General features: G+C 43.7%; 1 protein-coding gene across 1 annotated transcript in view; it reads left to right on the top strand.

Annotated features, from left to right (window-relative positions):
- Nucleotides 1-18768, top strand: part of LOC122654398 (peptide deformylase 1B, chloroplastic/mitochondrial) — a 25072-nt gene extending 6304 nt beyond the window's left edge. Inside the window, exons 5-7 of the mRNA XM_043848471.1 lie at nt 12440-12502; nt 18181-18312; nt 18420-18768. Coding sequence (XP_043704406.1) covers nt 12440-12502; nt 18181-18282 — 165 coding nt within the window. The 3' untranslated portion in view covers nt 18283-18312; nt 18420-18768. The remainder of the gene's footprint in view (nt 1-12439; nt 12503-18180; nt 18313-18419) is intronic.

Genomic DNA, 18768 nt, shown 5'->3' with positions numbered 1-18768 from the left:
TTCATACTCGCTCTATGTGCTCGAAGATTGGACATGTGAAAGAAGTTCTTTGGAAAGTCCAGAGGCGAGACCTGCAGGGGTTCGAACCGAGGTTGCAGCGGTGGTGCATAACGCCGCAGGTGGTCTGCGATCGATTTGGTGGAGGAGGGAAGGTCCGCCGATGGGGTCTTTATTCCGCGAGGTGAGGGTACCTCGACAGGGAGGGGTCGAGAGATTAGGGAGGCTGATGCCTGGGGACTCGCGGGTTACCTCGGCGGAGGAGTGGCCGTTGGAAGCGAGTTAGACGGCAGGTAGGGAGGAACTCGGCGGAGGGCTGCAATGCTTTGGCCGTAGCTCCCAGCTGGGAGGTGCTATCGCAGCAAAGGAGGGGATCATTCCTTGCGTTACAGAGGAAGGGGAGTTTCCAGATTTGACTCTTGAAGCCGATAGGGATCAGACTCTTGAAGCTGAAAGGGATCGAACAGTGGTTTTGGAGTCCCCGGAAGAGTCTTGTAATTCGGTGGGAGCAGGGAACAGACAGCTTTCGGCATCTCTTTGCGAAGACACTGAGCCTTTTTTCGAGGAGGGAGTGGCTCCGGCAGGGTCGAAGGATGATGGGCAGGGGCCGGCTCCAGGGCAGGACGAGACGAGCCATGAGGCGCTGATGGATAGTCTGAGGGCCTTTAAGGCCACGTTGCCGGACAGGGTGAACAGATTGGTTGAGAGGCTGCCAGAGATATGTGAGGGGGCTTCGTCTGGATGGGAGAGGCCTCCAGGGGCAGTGCCTGAGTCTGCTCCGGTGGGCCGCGGTGCGGGAAGGCGATTGCAACAACGAGCTGTTTGTTTGAATGCAGCCTTGGTGTACAAGAGGAAAAAGATCAGGAAGGCCAGGACGGGAAGGAGGGCACTTGAAGGGGCCCAGAGGCGTGTAACGAGATCGATGAGGTTGGCAATTGCCTCTTTAGACTCTGTTCAATGAGTTGCATCTTTTGGAATGCGCGCGGGGTTGGAAACAAGCCCACTTGTAGGCGTTTAAAAGCTCTTGTAAGCTTGCATAAGGTAGAGATGGTTGCGATAGCTGAACCTAAAGCTCAAGTCGCCAAGTCACGCTTAGTGAGGAGGCGGATAGGGATGGATTCAGTCCACACGACGGACAGGTTATGGATTTTCTGGAGGTCGTTAGTGCAAGTTAGGGTGGTTGAGGAGCATGGGCAGTACATCACGGTTGAATGTGGAGGGGGTGGGACAGGCTCCTATGTCCTTACCTTTGTTCATGGTTTATGCTCTAGGGTGGAGAGAAGGGAACTATGGGAGAGGCTGGAAGCCTTTTCTCTTTCGGTCACTTTACCATGGGCGGTCGGGGGGGATTTCAACGCAGTAGCGTCTTTGATGGAGAAAGTGGGCAGTAGACCGGCGTGCTCCTTATCTATGGAGGAGTTTGGTAGTTTCTGTAACAGAGCAGCTCTTATTGATGCCGGCTACAGTGGTAGTATGTTCACCTGGTCCAATAACTGGGCAGGTGCAAGTAGGGTCATGGCTAGGCTGGACAGGTTTCTTGTGAATGCGACTTGGGCGAATTCTTTTAGCAGGTGGTCGGTGACTCATTTCAGCAGGACCTGCTCTGATCATGCTCCGATTGGCCTCTTTTTTGGGGTGGACTCCCCCCGTACTGGGGCTGGTTTTAAATTTCAGCAGATGTGGCTCAGTCACCCAGGTTTCCATGACTTTGTCAAGGGTCAGTAGGATGGGCCGGTGGTGGCCTCGCCTCTGGGGCTTTTGGATTTGAAGCTCAAGAGGCTTCGCATAGCCATTCATAGTAGGAATAAGGAGGTGTTTGGAAACATACATCAACGAGTTAGGGATGCAGAGGATGTTGTTTGTAGTGCGGAAACGGAGTTTGATTTGAGGGCTGATGACACCTCTAGAGATACGCTGGGGGCAGCCAAGGCAGCTCTGCAGGAGGTTTTATTGCAGGAGGAGATTTTTTGGAGGCAGAAATCCAGGGTCACTTGGTTGCAGGAGGGGGATCGGAACACGAAGTTCTTTCATGCCACGGTTAATATCAGGAGGAGGATGACAGGTGTGCAGAGGATTAGAGGTGCTGATGGAGAGTGGATTTCTAGTGTGGAGGGGGTGCAACAGGAGGCAGTGCGCCACTTTTCAAAGATCTTTACCTCTTAGGACAGTGTGGTGGACGAGGACTTGCTTTCTTTAATCCCTTCGCTAGTGTCTGATGCTGATAATGCCTAGCTGGTGGAGGCTCCCTCAGTGGAGGAGGTGAAAGGGGCGGTCTTTGCTTTATCCTGTGACAGTGCGCTAGGCCCAGACGGCTTCACGGGGCACTTCTTTACTTCTTGTTGGGAGGTGGTGGGTAATGATGTGTGGGCTGCGGTCAAGGAGTTCTTTGAAGGGGGGGACTTGCCTAGAAGCTTTACTTCTGCCAACTTGGTGTTGATTCCGAAGAAAGATGATCCGGAGGTGATGGCAGACATAAGACCCATCAGCCTGTGCAACTTTTCATATAAGATTATTGCTAAGCTCATTTCCACCAGGCTGGCAAGGATTCTGCCTCCGTTGGTGGCGGAGGAGCAGGGGGCATTCGTCCAGGGAAGGTGTATCTATGATAACATTTCCATTGTGCAGGAAGTGTCCCAGGAGCTGAATAGGAGAACTAGGGGTGGTAATGTGATTCTCAAGCTCGACATGGCCAAGGCGTATGATCGGCTGGAGTGGACTTTTTTATGGAAGGTCCTTGCAAAATTTGGGTTTGGTGGCAGCTGGATCGCCCTGATCAAGAAGACGGTTGAGAACTGCTGGTTCTTTGTTGTTCTTGGAGGCAAACAATCATGTTTTTTCAAGTCTTCCAGAGGTGTGCGACAAGGGGACCCGCTATCGCCGGCTCTGTTTATACTGGCAGAGGAGGTGTTAAGTAGAGGTCTGAAGGTGTTGTTCACTGAGGGGCATGCTTCTTATTTTAGACTCCCCAGAGGATGTCCTGGGATTTCTCATAGCCTCTTTGCAGATGACACGATAATCTTTACCAGGGGGTTGAAAAACTCGTTAAAGCAGATTATGGGATTTCTTGGCAGATATGAAGGGTTCTCGGGTCAGCTGGTCAATAAACATAAGAGCTGTTTCGTGGTGGGAGCCAGAGCTACGCAGACTCAAACCAGAATGGTGGCTCCGATCTCGGGATTCCCGCAGAAGACGTTGCCTATCACCTATCTTGGGGCTCCTCTCTACTGTGGAAGGCTGAAGATTAATTTCTTTGATAAGCTGGTTGACAGGATCGGCAGCAGGGTGGCAGGGTGGAAGGGGAAGCTGCTATCAGCCGGGGGTCGGCTCACCCTCTTGAAGCATGTCCTCTCCTCTATTCCTATCCATGTTTTGGCCATGATGGAACCCCCCAAGGTTGTGTTGCGGAAAATTTGTGGCATCTTTGCAGACTTCCTTTGGGGTAGCATGGAGTGGGGAAGGCGGAAGCACTGGGTCAGCTGGCAGAAGGTGTGTAGGCCAGCGGTTGAGGGAGGCCTTGGAGTGAGGATGCTGGAGGATGTGGGGATGGCGCTGAAGCTCAAGGGTCTTGACAGACCACTCTATTTGGAGTGAGTTTTTTAGGGCCAAGTTCTTTAAAGGCCTCCATATCTCTCTGGTTGATCCGAAGGGGGTTAGTTCAAGATCTTGGAGGAATGCCTTGGCCTACAAAGGGCTGTTGATGGACAGATCTCGTTGGCTTCTTGGGTTGGGGGAAGTCTTTTTCTGGCTGGACAACTGGTCTGGGGCTGGTCCGTTGATTGATGTAGTGGATAATGGCCTGCAGGTTGATGTGGAACTGCACCTTAAAGATGCTTTGGAGGAGGATGGCTCATGGAAGCAGGACTTACTTAACCAGATCGATGAGGTGACCATCAGGAATGACATTTCTTCAGGAGATTTTCGCCTTTCAGCTAGGGAGGATGTTTTGGTGTGGACTCCCTCTAGTGATGGTGTCTTTTCGGTTAAATCAGCCTGGAATGAAATAAGGAATGTATCACCTGCAGTCCCATATGCTAGATGGATCTGGAACCAATCCCTTCGGGTGAAGGTGGCTTTCTTCACTTGGCAACTGTTGAATGGGAAAATCCCAACCGATGACGCCTTAATGTCGATAGGGATTCCGATGGCTTCCAAGTGTCTCTGCTGTGGAGAGCCTAGGATGGAGACATCAGATCACTGTTTGATTTCAGGTGGAACTGCCATAAAGGTTTGGGCCTTCTTCTCTCGGCTGCTTGACATTGAGTTGCTGCTTGCTCAAGATGTTAGAAGTCGGATATCCCAGTGGCATGCATTGGCAAGCAGACGCTGCCTTAGTGCATTTATTACAGGTTTACTCCCTTCCTTGATTGTTTGGGAGCTGTGGAGGGAAAGAAATAATAGGAGGCATGATGAACACAGGCGCACGGCGGTCACGATTATGGAACGCATTAAAGCCTGGGTAAAAGAGTTCCCGATGTCGGTGAAGGTGAGGAAGGGGGAGTCTGCTAGAGACAGGTTAATCTTGCAATGTTTTGGGCTTGAGGCTGTTCCAGCTAAATTTCCATGCCCTCTCCCGGTTTACTGGTGTCCCCCTTTTCATTTAGTTAAGCTGAATGTGGATGGGGCATGTCGGGGCAACCCTGGAGAGGGGGGGGGAGGAGGAGTGATCAGAAACGCGGGTGGAACTGTTCTGGTAGCGTTCTCTAACCACTACGGATTGTGCACAAACTCTCAAGCTGAGCTTCGAGCTTTGAGAGATGGTCTTAGATTGTGCCAGGAGCTGGGGTTCAAGGAGGTAGTGGTGAATTCAGATTCAGCCAACACAGTGAGAATGGTGATCTTGCGGAAGTGCAGCCTTTGGAGAGGATGGTATTGGTTCAATGAGATTTTAGCGCTGATTCAGGTTACTCAGGCGACGGTGGATTTTGTGTTTAGAGAAAGCAACAGGGCTGTTGATTGGTTGGCCAAGCAGGCCTGTGAGACAGGGTCTTCGGTTACTTTCCTGCAGGAGAATTTGCCCTCAGGAACCTTCCAAGCGATCATCAGGGAGGATAGGGAGGGCTGGCCGGTCCTTAGAGTCTAATGTTTGGTTTCGTGGGTTTGGGGTAAGGTGGAATGTCCCCCCCTGTATTCTTTATTTGTTGATGATTCAATAAAATTTTGGGGCTGGCCCGGGTCCCAGGTAAGTTCGGGTTAAAAAAAAAAAAAAAAGAAAAAAAAAGAAAAAAAAAAGAGGTTGGAAGGAGGTGCTTAGGAGGTAAGAACATTTCAAAGGATTAGATTTTTTGGTTTATTTGAAGTGGAACTGCTTTTGTGATTTCTATCTTTCAACTCTTTTATATGTTCCTCTTTTTTTTTAATAAAGCGGGAGGAGGAAAGGAAGGAGAGGCTTTCCAATTCACTTGTATTATTTCTCTATATTTTCTCATACAACTAAAATATAATCATTCTTGTGTAGATTGAAAAAAAAATTCTTAAATGGCAGATGGTAGGGTAACTTGTTAGTTATTACAGTTGACCGCTTGTCAATTGTCGTGTGGCAGACATGGATAGACATGGTTGTTTCATGTGATAGAGGACGCAGCATACATCCCACTGGCTAAGTTTTAGCCCCAAAGAAGCAGGAAATGTGGCTCCAAAGTTAATAGACCTGTGTATACTTGTTAGAGGCATGTGCTTTGCACATGAGACCTCAAATGACATGTTGGTAATTTTATTGGAAACCATGTGCTTCTGCACATGACATAGAATGGTAGATTTATTTATTTCTAATAATACACGTATTTTGTATGTGATATTTTGGTATGATTATGCCATATAAGGCTCAATTTTGATCTTAATGAACTTTTCACTGCTATCATTTTAAGAACCAAATGTCACCTCCTAAATACTATCTTTCCATTGTTGTTGGCATTTTTGTAAGTATTGGCCGAATAATGTGATGGGACTGTAAAACAAAAATTTGGACTCCCTTTATCATAGCGTTTGAAACTATTTGTTTTTACATAGGGTAATAACTAAGAGCCAAACCCCCCCCTCCACTGTTGGCAACTCGAAGTTTGCTCTCTGCCCCTCAATCCTCATGGATGAAGAAGTTAGCAAGTGGCAAAATTCCCTAGCGGGCTGCTTCATTTTGAGCAGACCTCTATGTACTGTCAAGCACTCCCCTAGCAACAATGGAAAGTTCAAGGCTCTCTAGATACATACTTGTTAGATAACGGTTTCTTCATCTTCTGATTCTCTGAGGAAGAAGACAGATTCAGGTTCTGGAAGGAGGCCCGTGGTACATTGGGGAAAAAACCTCTTAACTCAACCGTGTGGACTTGAGCTCCATTCCACTCTAGATCTCCCTGCCTGGGCTTCCTCTTCATTACTGGTACGAAGATGACCTTAACATCATTGGTTCTGTGCTGGGAAAACCGCTATTCTCGGACTGAAGAACGAAAAGCATGGAACGTCTTGCATATGCACAAATCTGTGTTGAGGTCTCCGCTGTTGTCCCCCTCCTTCCTTCACAGTTGCAGACAACAACAGGTTTTCTTTCCAGCAGCAAGCCTTCCTTGAATAGTCGCTCCCTCACTGTATGTCCTGCAAAACTTTTGGCCATTCAACCACCTCATGCTCCACCACTTGCACTCCTACTCCTTCTAACCCTGCTCAGCTAGTGTTTGCATCGTTAACCTGTCTGTTATCCTCCCTTCTTCTCTTGCTTCCCAGTCGATTGTCCGTCGCTCGCCTAGTAGAGCTCCTCCATATGGTTCTCTTTGAGGCCATTCCAAGGGCCCTCTGATTTCTTCTCCAATCGATAACTTTTGCGGTCTGGGACTGCTGGTCACAACTCTCTCTCTGTCTTGCAGTCGGGCGAGGACGCTGACAACACCCTGGCCTTGGAAGGCCCGCCGATTGGTTCACCTCTGTCGGCAACAGTCTCGACCCTGTTCTCGAAGCTACCTCTGACACTCCTGTCTGCAATCTCCATCTTGCCTAACCCTCGATCCTTCACCATCCCCATTCTGACCCTTTTGCAAGCCAGTTGACGCAACCAACCTTGCTTCTCTCCCTTGCGCTGCTACTCCGCATTCCCTCCTGCGGGGTCCCCTTCCTCTTTTGTAAACCCCTCCCCTTCGACAAACTCCCAACCATTATCTCTTCTTCCCCCACTTTTACCCCTTCCTTCTATGGGCCCCAACCCTTTCCTCACGCATCGTCCCATTTTATCCCTTTGTCTCTTCGGTGCCCTCCCCTGTTTGCGACGAATAGGCCCATTTGCTCTCCTGGGCCAATTAGCCACCCCTCCCATATAAATCCCTCCCTCGCCCTGCTGGTCTGGCCCATCCAGCCCATTTGGCCCCATTTATCCTTGGCCCATCCCACATGCCTTCCTCTCCTTAGGCCCCTTCTCCTATGGCCCGTCCTTGCTCCCTCGCAGCCCTCGACTCCACTCTCCTCTCGGATTCGATTTTGGACTTGTCTCATGGTCCAAGTGAAGCCCTTGCTGCTCCCCTTCTCTCGGTCTTGGGTAAGAACCCGGTGCCCTAGCTAGTTGACCCAACCACTTCCACCACCCACCCTTCTCTCCCGTCCGTTCTAGTTTTGCACTCCTACTCGTAGGGGGCTCCCCCTAATTTTTATTCATCAAAAAAAAAAAAAAAAGAGACCCAAATTTGACCCAAATGGTATCTTTCCACAGTCAATGGCATTTGTGTAAATATCCAGCTAACAATATATGGGAATCACATTCCTTGGGAGTTGGGTAAAATGGTCATGTGGAAATCAATATATAAAAACTTTTGAACCAACCATAGGCTCACAAAATGGTATATTTTTTGTATAATCAATGGGTTTTTGATAAATATTGACTTTATAGTAATGTGTGTAAGCATTCCTAATAAAATGACATGATTGATGTATGAAAATAAGTATTTTCTGTTTTGCCTTTTTTTCGTTGGTCAAGTGCTCTCTTGCTGAACGCTTGGTCACGGGTTCAAGTCCTGGAAACAGCTTCTCTGGAAACAGGGGTAAGGCTGCGTACATTTGACCTCCCCAGACCCTGCTAAACGCGGGAGCCTTGTACACCGGGTACATCCTTTTTTTTTTTTAAAAGATATTGAAAGGGAGAACTCATCATTTTTCTGGGTGAATAAAAAATTCACTACCAAAAGAAGAAATGAGATATAAGGAGCCCCTAAAAAGGGAAAGAAGAAAAAACAATGCAGAATAACAATGCTAACAGAGCAAAACCCAATCCTTAGGGAGAGGAGGAGGAGGGCTGCAGAATGGACTCAATAGAGAGAGGCAATCCCCAGGACACAATAATATGCTTGTTCCTTGGGGAATCAACACAATGAGAGGTGACCAAAGATAACTTGCTTTTGACATCAAAAGAGATGCAGTCCCAGATCTGCTGGAAGGATCTGGAACTGGAGGACCATTTTCTGAGATTACACTCCATCCATAAATGGTTAATAGTGGCTCCAAAGGCAAGCTTGGCACCACATCACATGTTTTACCAGAAAAAGTCATATACACTCAAATCCATTCCCTTTGGAGAGGAAGAATCCTTCGAGGCCTTGGCCAACATTTTTCCAGGAGCCCTTTCCAAATAGAAGAGGAAAAGGGGCAAGCAAAAGAGAGATGATCCACATTTTCCTAAGCATTCCAACATAGGTAACAAGAAGGGGAGATGGGAATATATTTATGTGTACATTGATAGTGGGGCATATAAGGAATAACGTCTAAAAAGATGGGAAATTTTGGCCAACTAAAATTATACATACATATATGTACATTCATTTATTTAGTTTTTGGATGAGTAGAAAATATACAACAACAACAACAAACTCAGCCTTCTCCCAACTTAATGGGGTTGGCTACATGGATCCAAACATAACAAAGTAGGGAAACCAGAGTGTTAACCAAAAAAAGGAAAGAAAAGATGGGGGAAAGAGGGATGGGGAAAGAGATGAGGAATGAGAAAAGAAAAGACAAATGAAAGATGGGCAATAAATAGAAATATGAAAGATGAAAAATAGTAAGAGGAAAGAGACACAGCCCAGCAAGTCAGGAGAAACTCAGCTAAATGGGGTCAGGAGTAAAACATATATTACAAAGAAAAACATAAGAATGTACAAGCCCGAGGGCAAGGCAAAGAGAAAGAACAAAAGATACAAATGAGCCTAAGAGGGGGAGGGGGTCAGGTTGCAAAAGGGAAATAGGAAGACCTTAGGACACAACAGTGAGCCTGTTCCTTGGGGAGTCCTTTACAGGAGCTTGGGGGAGCAAGGCAATCTTGGAGTAAACATCAAAGAAGATGGCATTCCAAATCTTATCCAGAGAGCGAGAGTTGGAAGCCCATCTTCTGGATAACATACATTCATGTATTTGTTTACTTACAAAAATAAAATGGCTGAGAACTTTTCCAATGGAAAGGGAGGGCCTTGCCCTTGTGGATACTCATCTCAAACTGAATTCAGTTAAGCTTATCATGTCCGATTGAGGGTTAGCTAAGTGCATCCTGTTTCATTGTATTAAAAGCCATAAATGCTGTTAATGCATAAGCATGGATGCCCTTTCTCACCACTTCAACACAACTTACCTTTGGCCTTTACCTTGTCCTTTTATCTTTTTCAATATGCACCAATGCTTATTACTAGTACATTTGTTGCATATTGGTTGACAACCAGAGTCTGATCAGTGATGAGGTGGCCAGTTCTGAGTCTGACGTGGCAGCTTGCATATGGACAGTATGAGATGGCAGTGTTCATAGGCTTCGGAGATGGTTGTGCATGTGTTCCACAACATTCCAACATGTTTGAGAGGTGTTCAGTAGTTCTAGCAGTGTTCATGGGCGTTTTGGTCTATTTGTATTGTATAGGGGTAATTTGGTAAATCTTCCTAAGTGGTGGACCCTCTCCATGGTGCAGGTAGGCCCCACAGGTTAGCCACAGTGGTAGGGACTCATACAAAGTTCCCTTGATGTGAAAGAGGAGAAGAAAGAGGAGAGAGAATGTGGTGGGCTCAACATGGTGCCACATGGCTGCATAGTGGTAGGCCATGTGGCCAAATGCTCCTTGGTAGCAAGAAAGATGACTCAGGGTGTTTTGGCCACGCCTGCAGAATGGTGCGGTCATGGCTGCAGGCCATTTGGGCGTTCCCACAACAGGCCCCCAGCCCTGCGCTTGCATGGCATAATCATCAGGGTCCAAGGCATGATGCCTGGGCGGACAATTCATCGAACATCAAGGGACAAGCCCCATACTTCACCAAAAATCAGATTGTAGGGGTTCGGTTTGTAAATACCAAAAGTCGGTGGGGTAAGGTAAATCAAGTCATAAAGCAAAGGGGTCTCTATGTAATTAGCCCAAATTCTATGCAATTCAAAGTCAATGGCTCAGGTGGAGTCACATAGAGTCATAGATGCAATACCGATCTGGCGATTTTGACCGAATCTTTGCGATCTGACAGCCTGGGATTTTTCCCGCTTGTTTCAGAAAATCCGACGGCGAAGCGCGTTTCGCGTGGTCCGAACGAATGAGAAGGCGAATCGTTGGGGCGCGGTTCACATGAGCCTTATTCCGTGCAGTGCGTGCACGGTGCCACTTCCATTAAAGAGTCCATAAGCTGCGGTCTGATTGGCTCTGCCCTCCGGAAAATGGGTCAACCAACTTTGTCACGTCAGTCGTCAATCCGACGACCATTAAATGCTGCCAGGTCGTGATTCTTATCTTGCGGCCCGGAATTCATAAAATCCTGTACACCCCTGTAGTCCCCATGCTACCATACTTCACGGGTACACGGTAAGTTAGTCAAAGATTGCAAATAAATTTTGTGATATGCTGATCTTTGATCAACAATAACTCAGCCGTCCGATGTCCGATTGAGCTCATCCAAAGCTCAAATTTCTTAGAAAATTATGCTCTTCATCCATGCAGCACAAAAAATGAACAGTATAGGACTGAAATCGTTAGAAACAGCAAGAGAACGGTTTGTTCTCATGTCAAGTGCATTGAACTCTATCCAACTACCATTTTGAGGTTGCTTGAACATGCATTGAAGGTTAAGGAGTGGTGGGTGAGCTCCATTAAAGAAGAAGATGATGCATTGAGTAAATTTATTGAAGAAAGACAAGAAGGGGAAGAAGACAAAGAAGAAGGAAAATTGTGTGGTCCCCTCATGGCAGTGCACACTTGAAATCTCAAGTTTCTCCGTACAAGGAAAGAGTTGATAGTTCCAGATGGCTCCAGCACATCTCAGGGACATCTCAGATGACCAGGATTGACATAGAACAAGGGTGGTAAGCATTCTCTTCACTGTGTTTGTTTCAGCTTCATCCCTGTTATATTGTATGCTAGAAATAGGTGGTAAAATTGTTGAAAGACCTATTTTAGTTTATGCATGATTTTAGGGCACTGTTTATAAGCCCAAACCTTTGTTACACTGTAAGGGGTGTTCAGTAGGTGCTGAACACTGGGAGTGGGTGCTACCTCTGCACTTGCGTTTTAATGTCCTCTCAGTTGTATGCTGGGAAAACCTGGGTGTGGGTGCTCCCAGCTGTAGGTGCAGCAACAGTAGAGTATTATGTAAATACAAAGCCTCACTGGCATTGCTCCGTGGATGTAGGCAACTTGCCGAACCACATATATTCTGTATTGTGTGTGTGGACTTTGTATTGTGCTTGTACTAGAACCAGAGTTGGAAGTGTGTGTGCTGCAGGATGGGTGTACACATCTGGTAGAGCCTTTGACAGTCTGGCTGGGAAGTGTACATGACTGTGATTATCAGTTCAGCACCAACAGTGTGACCAGCATCAGTTTGGAAAAGAAAAACTGAAGAATTTTTAGGTTACTGATTCACCTCCTCTCAGTGACAGCCATAGATCAACAGCATTTTCTGTTTTAGTTGCACATTCCCATACCTTCTCAGATCTCAATTGCCCTTTTCTCATTTTTTGTCTATTGGTGATACTACTAAGTACTTTCTAACACATTAATTAGCAATTATACAATAGCCAGTCTTGCCATGCACCCATCTCAGCATACTTAACTTGGCTAACAATTATGAATGGGAAAGTGGTATTTACTTAAAATAGTGAATGTAAAACCTAAATAACATCTCCATGGTTTGATGTATCAAGACAGGCTATCATTAAATCATGACTACTAAATCTATTGCTAGTCAGGTTCACAGTATCTTACAGGTTGATTAATCACAGAATTTCTATGTATTTAATCATTTTGTGTTGCTCTTTAACAGGGAATGTTAAAACATGCATGAGTAATAGCAGTTCTCTCCCCCCCCCCCCTTTCTCTTTCCTTTGGTACTGATTTTTTTATTCATCGGGGAAAAAAAAACACAGTTCGTCTCTTTCAGTTAATGCCTTTCTTGATATTCTGTCTTGGTGGTTCACCTATTAAAGTAGTTTCTTTTTTGTTTTGTGTATTTGCAGGGAACTCTTTTCTTTGACAGAATGACTGAAGAAATTCTTGAGAATATCCGTGCAGATCTACGGGTGAGCAGAAGCATAAACATACCACCACTTCTGTTTTTATCTTTTGTCATCTGCTATAGTTTTTATAATCCGTTAAGCATACAGCAAGAGAAAAGAAAATACACCTTTCTTTGTCCCAATCCACACGCCTCTCCTCACCCCCCTAAAAAAGAGGAGACTCGATGTGGATACTGTTCCTTTTTTGTTTTGATTGCACCCTGTTTTAAGATCATATTTGTATATGTGGGCAAACCAACAAAACCAATGATGGCACAAATTCATGGAAGCCACTGAAGTATTAACAATTTGGCTAAAGTACAAATAGTCTTGAACAAACATTATAGATGCTTTCTATGCAGGTTAAATTTAGTTGGTATTATTACATCTATTAGCTTTGTAGCTTGCAGTTCTGCATTATACACTTGTATAGCCAAGCTGGGAAAAATAAATTTATGCAAAGGGCGTACCCCTTAAATCTAGCATTTGTCTGTCTGTCTCTCTGCTTCCTAAGGAATCAGAGAATTATGCCATGTCCCTTTGAAAGGAAATGAAAATGCTGATACCATGAAAGAAGAAAGGAACGAAAGAACTAGTATCTGTACATGGTCAACAGGTTTAGCAACATGGAAAGAATTTTAGAAGTAATTCCCTGGGTGAATTGGCAGCATCATTTAGAAAAGAGGTTTTTAAATTGAACTGAAGGAGAAAAAGCAAAAAAAAAAAAAAAAAGGAAAAACAAAAGGAAAAAAAAAGGAGGTTGGTGGTTTGAGTCTTTGAGGATTTAGTTTTGGGCTAGAATTCCCTAGTTCAGCAATGAATGCAGGGTAAAGAAACTAGAAGTGAAGAGTAACTATTCATATTTTTAATTCAAGAACTAGAATATAGAGAAGAATGATACAGTTAATGGGAATTAAAAAGTCTAGATGTTAAGTTTGCAAGTGCTTCTCTAGCTGGTTTGTGCTGTGGAAGTTGGGGAAACAAGGTTAGATCCCCTTCTATATTTGCTTTGCTTTGCTGTTCCCCACCAAGGAAATCAATAGAAAGATCCCTAATGTCAGAAGATGTAAAATAGCCTATGCAAAGTTTGCAAAAGCTTACAAAATTAAAATTTTCCCTTGTTCAATGTGTTGAATGCATGATTTATGCCACAATCTGCTTTTGAGTTTCTATTTTTTTAGAGTAAAGATGGTTATAAGTTATAACAGAAGATGCTATTTGAAGTATTGCATGGTGGATTCTGTGACAGAAACTATATTGAATGCAGTTATTGTAGTTACGGAATTACAATGTTATGCTCTGACCAAGCTTCACCGACCACCACACAAATATAAGTCCAAAGATGTATAAATTAATGTGCTAATGTTCTTAAAATTGTTTAGTTTTTGTTTTGGTGATATTGTATTCTTGTGAGTTTGGACATGAGCTTGTGATGTTTTATGATGCTTTTGATAGTCCATCACATCAAGATCTATGATTTTCTATTATGCATCAGATTATGGTCTGAACGTATTGATTGAAATATTGGTTACATGTTTCTTATATATATACATATATTTTTAAAATAATGTAGAATGATTCCTTGGATTTATAGATCAACTTAAGACTCCAGTTGAAACTTGCAATGTTTATTCAGTTTTGACAGTTATGATCACCGTTGATTTGGTCAAGTCTTGTTCCAGTTGGGGTAATTTCCCTTCACTTGAATACATAGGCCATGTTGAAATTTCTTCAAGAAATCCAGAGAAATTCAAATAATATTATGGAGAAACAAAAGTATAGCTTTAACAATTTGATGTTCTTTACTGAACTAGATGGTAGCTATGACCTCTCTACCCTCCTCCCTCCCTATACCTATCTATCGTTCTATGCCTCTGTTACTTTCTATCCCTATACCTAACTATCCATCTATATCTCTATTGCTATCTATCTGACCATATCTGTCTAGTTATCTGTCGTTATCTTTCAATTAGAACTGAAATAAAAATGAAGTGGTAATGCTGCCTCTAAAACTCTAGCCCTAGAATTAGGTCCCAAAACGAGATTAACCAACATGAGAAGAGAATAGTGTAACAGAGGATAAAACAGAGTTACTGAATTCAAGAATAAATCTGGAAATCACTGAAAATCAACTTGAGGGTTTTAGGAGAGAAAACTGATTATTAACAACCCTCAGTCAGATCAGCCCAAGGTTTTGTACCTTGTGGCAGAAACGCATGAGTATTCTCTGGTCTGATAGGCTTAAGGATGATTTTAGATCGGAATTTGAAGAGAGAAGAGCATAGTTGTCAATGCATAGCCTAGGTGTCAACAAGGCTACAGGTGTTTTTCGGTATATAAGACCGCTGATTGCCAAGGTGACTAGGCACCCAGACCTGAAACCCAGGGGGGAATTGGGTAAAAAATGAAAAAGATACCAGGTGGATTGAAAAGAAAAAATAGGAAATCCAGAGACGACAGCAGCAGCTGCTGTGTCCGCCACTCCTGCAGAAGATGCAGTAGGAGCAACAACGACTGCCATCACCTCCACTGCCAGAGAAGAAAAAGAAGAGAGGAAGCAGTAGCAACTGCTGCTGCCTCCACTGTCGGAGAAGAAGCAGCAACTGCCATTGCCGCCACTGCCAGAGAAGAATAAGAAGAGGAAGCTGCAGTAGCCAGCAGCAACTGCAGTCACCACCCCTGCCAGAAACAAAGAGAGTAAAGGAGAACAGAGGAAAGGCATGCCTGTTACTTGCTCATCAGACCTTCGATGAAGCTTGCTCATTGAGATGTAGAGGCGATATAGAGGAGAGGAACCTGAGTAGCACAGAGGGGACAAAGGGTATGGGTTTGTGGATGGGAAAAGGGAAAAGACAAAAAATAATACATTTATTTAATATATAAATAGGATATGATTGTGTGTATGAGGATGAGGGCGGACTTGGCACATCAGTAAGGTTGCTCCATTGTGACCAAGTGGTCATGGGTTCGAGTCTGGAAACAGCCTCTCTGCGAAATCAAGGGTAAGACTGCGTACATTATGACCCTCCCCAGACCCCGCAGTGGCGGGAGCCTCGTGCACTGGGTATGCCGTTTTATTGTGTGTATGAGGTAAATCGTCAAATCTATAGACTCCTAATGAGAATCACTATACTTCGCCCTATACTTTAAAGGGATGCCTAGTGTGTTAAGATGAAGCCTAGGTGCCTGGTCATTGCCTTGCTCCGGTTTGGCACCATGACAACTATGGATAAGAGGGGCTGTGATACTGGTTAATAAGAATAATATGATATTTTGAATTTGGACAGAATATAGTAGGCAGAGAAGATAAAGAAAAAGTATGGAACAGAATTGAGGAGAAATCAGGGAAAAAAGAGGATAGGAACGGAGTGTGAAGAGAACTAGACAGATTGTATTAAGAAGAGATCTGACCTGTTTCTTGAAGATGTAAGTCTGTTGATTCTGCTCTAATTGGGGCCTGCGATGTGTTAGAAAGAATAAACTGAGTAAAGAAGAAGGAATTGAGTGGGTGGGGAAGAAATGATGTGGAGAGGAGAGAGAAAGAGAGCCACAATCACACACTTCAGTTAAAAAAAAAATAGTATACCTCAATCCTGAAATTGATAAGGGGGTTTACACTATTCATAATTTCATATAGACTGAAAACAATAAAAATTGAAAGACTATTTGAACAAGATGGTACAGAAACAAGGTTCCAGAAGCAGTACTACAGAAGAAGGAAGCCATCACAACCATCACAGCTGACATAACAGCCAGCGTGACTGCCACCTAACTGCCATGACAGCAGCCTGCGGTTCAGCTTTTATCCAGTTTCTGATTCCTGAACAGATCAGGAATCCTATCCAGTCAACAGTCCAAATCGTGGGGTTTTCTAGGGGATTATTTTCTCAATTTTTTATTGTAAAACCTATCTTGGATTACGAATATTTTTATTCTAGTCTGAGTTAGTCCTCTCTTTCTTATTGGTTGTTAGTATGTTGGGTCAGATTGAAACTTTCCTATTGGTTGGATGATGGAATAGCTCTTGTCAGGCTTTTGTTTTAGGAAGATCTCCTAAGCCGACAGTAGGTTCCTGGAGTAGCTATAAACAAGTGTACTGGCCTGCTGACCATCCCATCAATTTGAAGTAATATAAGTTCAATTTTTTTTTTTTTTAATTTTCTACTATTGTAGATTCAGTAGGATACCTGGTGGATTCTGGGTGGGTTTAGGTGGATTCCTGACCTGTTCTATCCTTTGATCTATCTATCAAAGTTACAGGTCAGATCTGAACACTCACATCCCCTGCGGCTATACTGTTTCTGTTCAAATTTTTGTATCTGTTTTGTTTACTCACTTCTGCTATATGCTACTAGTTCTGATATCAGTCTACTTCATTAATTCCAGATTTTCTCTCTTTGAAGTTCTGTTCTGAATTTTTGAATACCCTAATAATCGATTTATCAGTTCCGATCTTGCTTGTGACTAATCCTTATCACTGTAGGATTCTTCAGAAACCTACTGATCTGTTATCAGAATTTAATCAAACTTTGCAGGCTTATTCAACCCACTGAATTAACCCTTGATTGCAATTTCAGGCCTATTAGAGTTGATTTCCTGAAGTTACTAATTTTTCTCCATTTCTGGTTCTTTTCCCTATTTCATACAATCCTATATTTCTGTTCTTCTGTTGAATTACTTCTGTTAGAAGTTTGTAAACCGTGTTATAGGACTCTTGAAACAAACTACGAATCTGACTCTTACTTATTTTTGAAACTTCTACTAACTAAAACTAACCCATACAATACTAACAAAGGAGATCATCATGATTTAAGCCAACACTATTTATAAGGCTTGTGAAATCACAATAGTGCCCTGTATTTACTTAAAGTGAACAAAGACTAGACCAACTACCAATGTGGACCCTTACATGGTCCTAAAATAGAGCCCAGTGCCCTAGATTTTGGACGGGACTTCCTAGGCTTGGGCTTCACAGCCAATCATAATTATCCATCCATTGGAGGCTGTCACAATATTCTGTCAGCATTGGATCTATCCCCCCCCCCCCCTCAAAAAATAAAAAATCTCAATCTTTTTTTTTGAGGGGGCAGGGGGGGGGGGGGGAGGAAGGGACAAGTTTCCATTCAGTTTGTTCCTTGATGTCCAGGGTAACTCAGTACTCATGAAGAACTCTTTTTCAGTTTATAACAATTTTTTTATTGAAAGGAAGGACCTGATGTTGGATAGTTCAAGCAAAAGGTTGGTGGTCTGAATGAGTGACAATCTTATCAGAATTTAGATCAAATTATTCTTATCCTAGAGATGCAGTGAAAAAGGTCAACCAGTCCGAGCCATCAGACCATTGTCAGATCGTCCTGTCTGAAAGTATTGATCAGGTCCAATGCAAAATTGTAATTTCAAGAGGCTTTCCTGGTCCATCGTTATTAAAGCTCTGTTTGTTTCGATGTAAAATGCCGGGAAGTAAATTAAATTAAGTGAAATATTTTACTCCCTGTAATTTATTTTACAGACTTTGGGCATTAAATAGGGGCTGCAGCTGCAAATTTTTACATCACTTGTGTGCTTCCAGTGAAATCAATTCTATGATTAAAAAGATTATTTTCCTTTTCTTTACTTCCTCCCATTCATGTTGAAACATGCATATCCTAAGAAGAATAAGATATGGCATAGTTCGCTCATTATCTTGGTCATTCCTTCGACAGGCCTTGGAAAAGAAGTATGAGGAGAGTACTGGATTTCCAAGCCCTGAAAAGATTGATACCCGTAAAACACAGAAGGTAGTTGCTGGCTTTGGAAGATCATGAATCTGAACACAGACTTCTATTGGCTAACAGGTCATATAACAACAACATATTTCTATTTGCCTTTCTCCTCTAATTGTGTTCACTTGGATTAATTTTTGAATACTGTTCCCTCAAGAAATTTTACTTCTATATGACAGATATTAATACCAAGCCTGATGCACAAGGAATTCCATGAGGAATTGGCTAATCAGGAGAAGCATAGACTGTGTTGCATCAGCTTTGGGATGTTTCAAAACCATGGCTGGCTGGTTACAAGTTGGTCTTGTCAGAGTAGGAGTTTTATCGTATTCACAGTTGTGCAGATGTCACTATTTTACAAACAAAGAAAACAATAGGAATCAGTTATTGGCTTATTGATATTGTCATTTGAAGTTGTTCAATATATTAAAAACTATATGTTATGGGCATCGTTGATGCAGATTAAGGAACATAAATGGAATCTCTCTTTCACACATTAATCGAAGATGCATCCTTTTATTGCTGGCA

This window comes from Telopea speciosissima, chromosome 3 (assembly GCF_018873765.1).
Source record: "Telopea speciosissima isolate NSW1024214 ecotype Mountain lineage chromosome 3, Tspe_v1, whole genome shotgun sequence".
Classification (NCBI taxonomy): Eukaryota; Viridiplantae; Streptophyta; class Magnoliopsida; order Proteales; family Proteaceae; genus Telopea; species Telopea speciosissima.
This window is presented reverse-complemented; position numbering and strand designations above follow the sequence as displayed.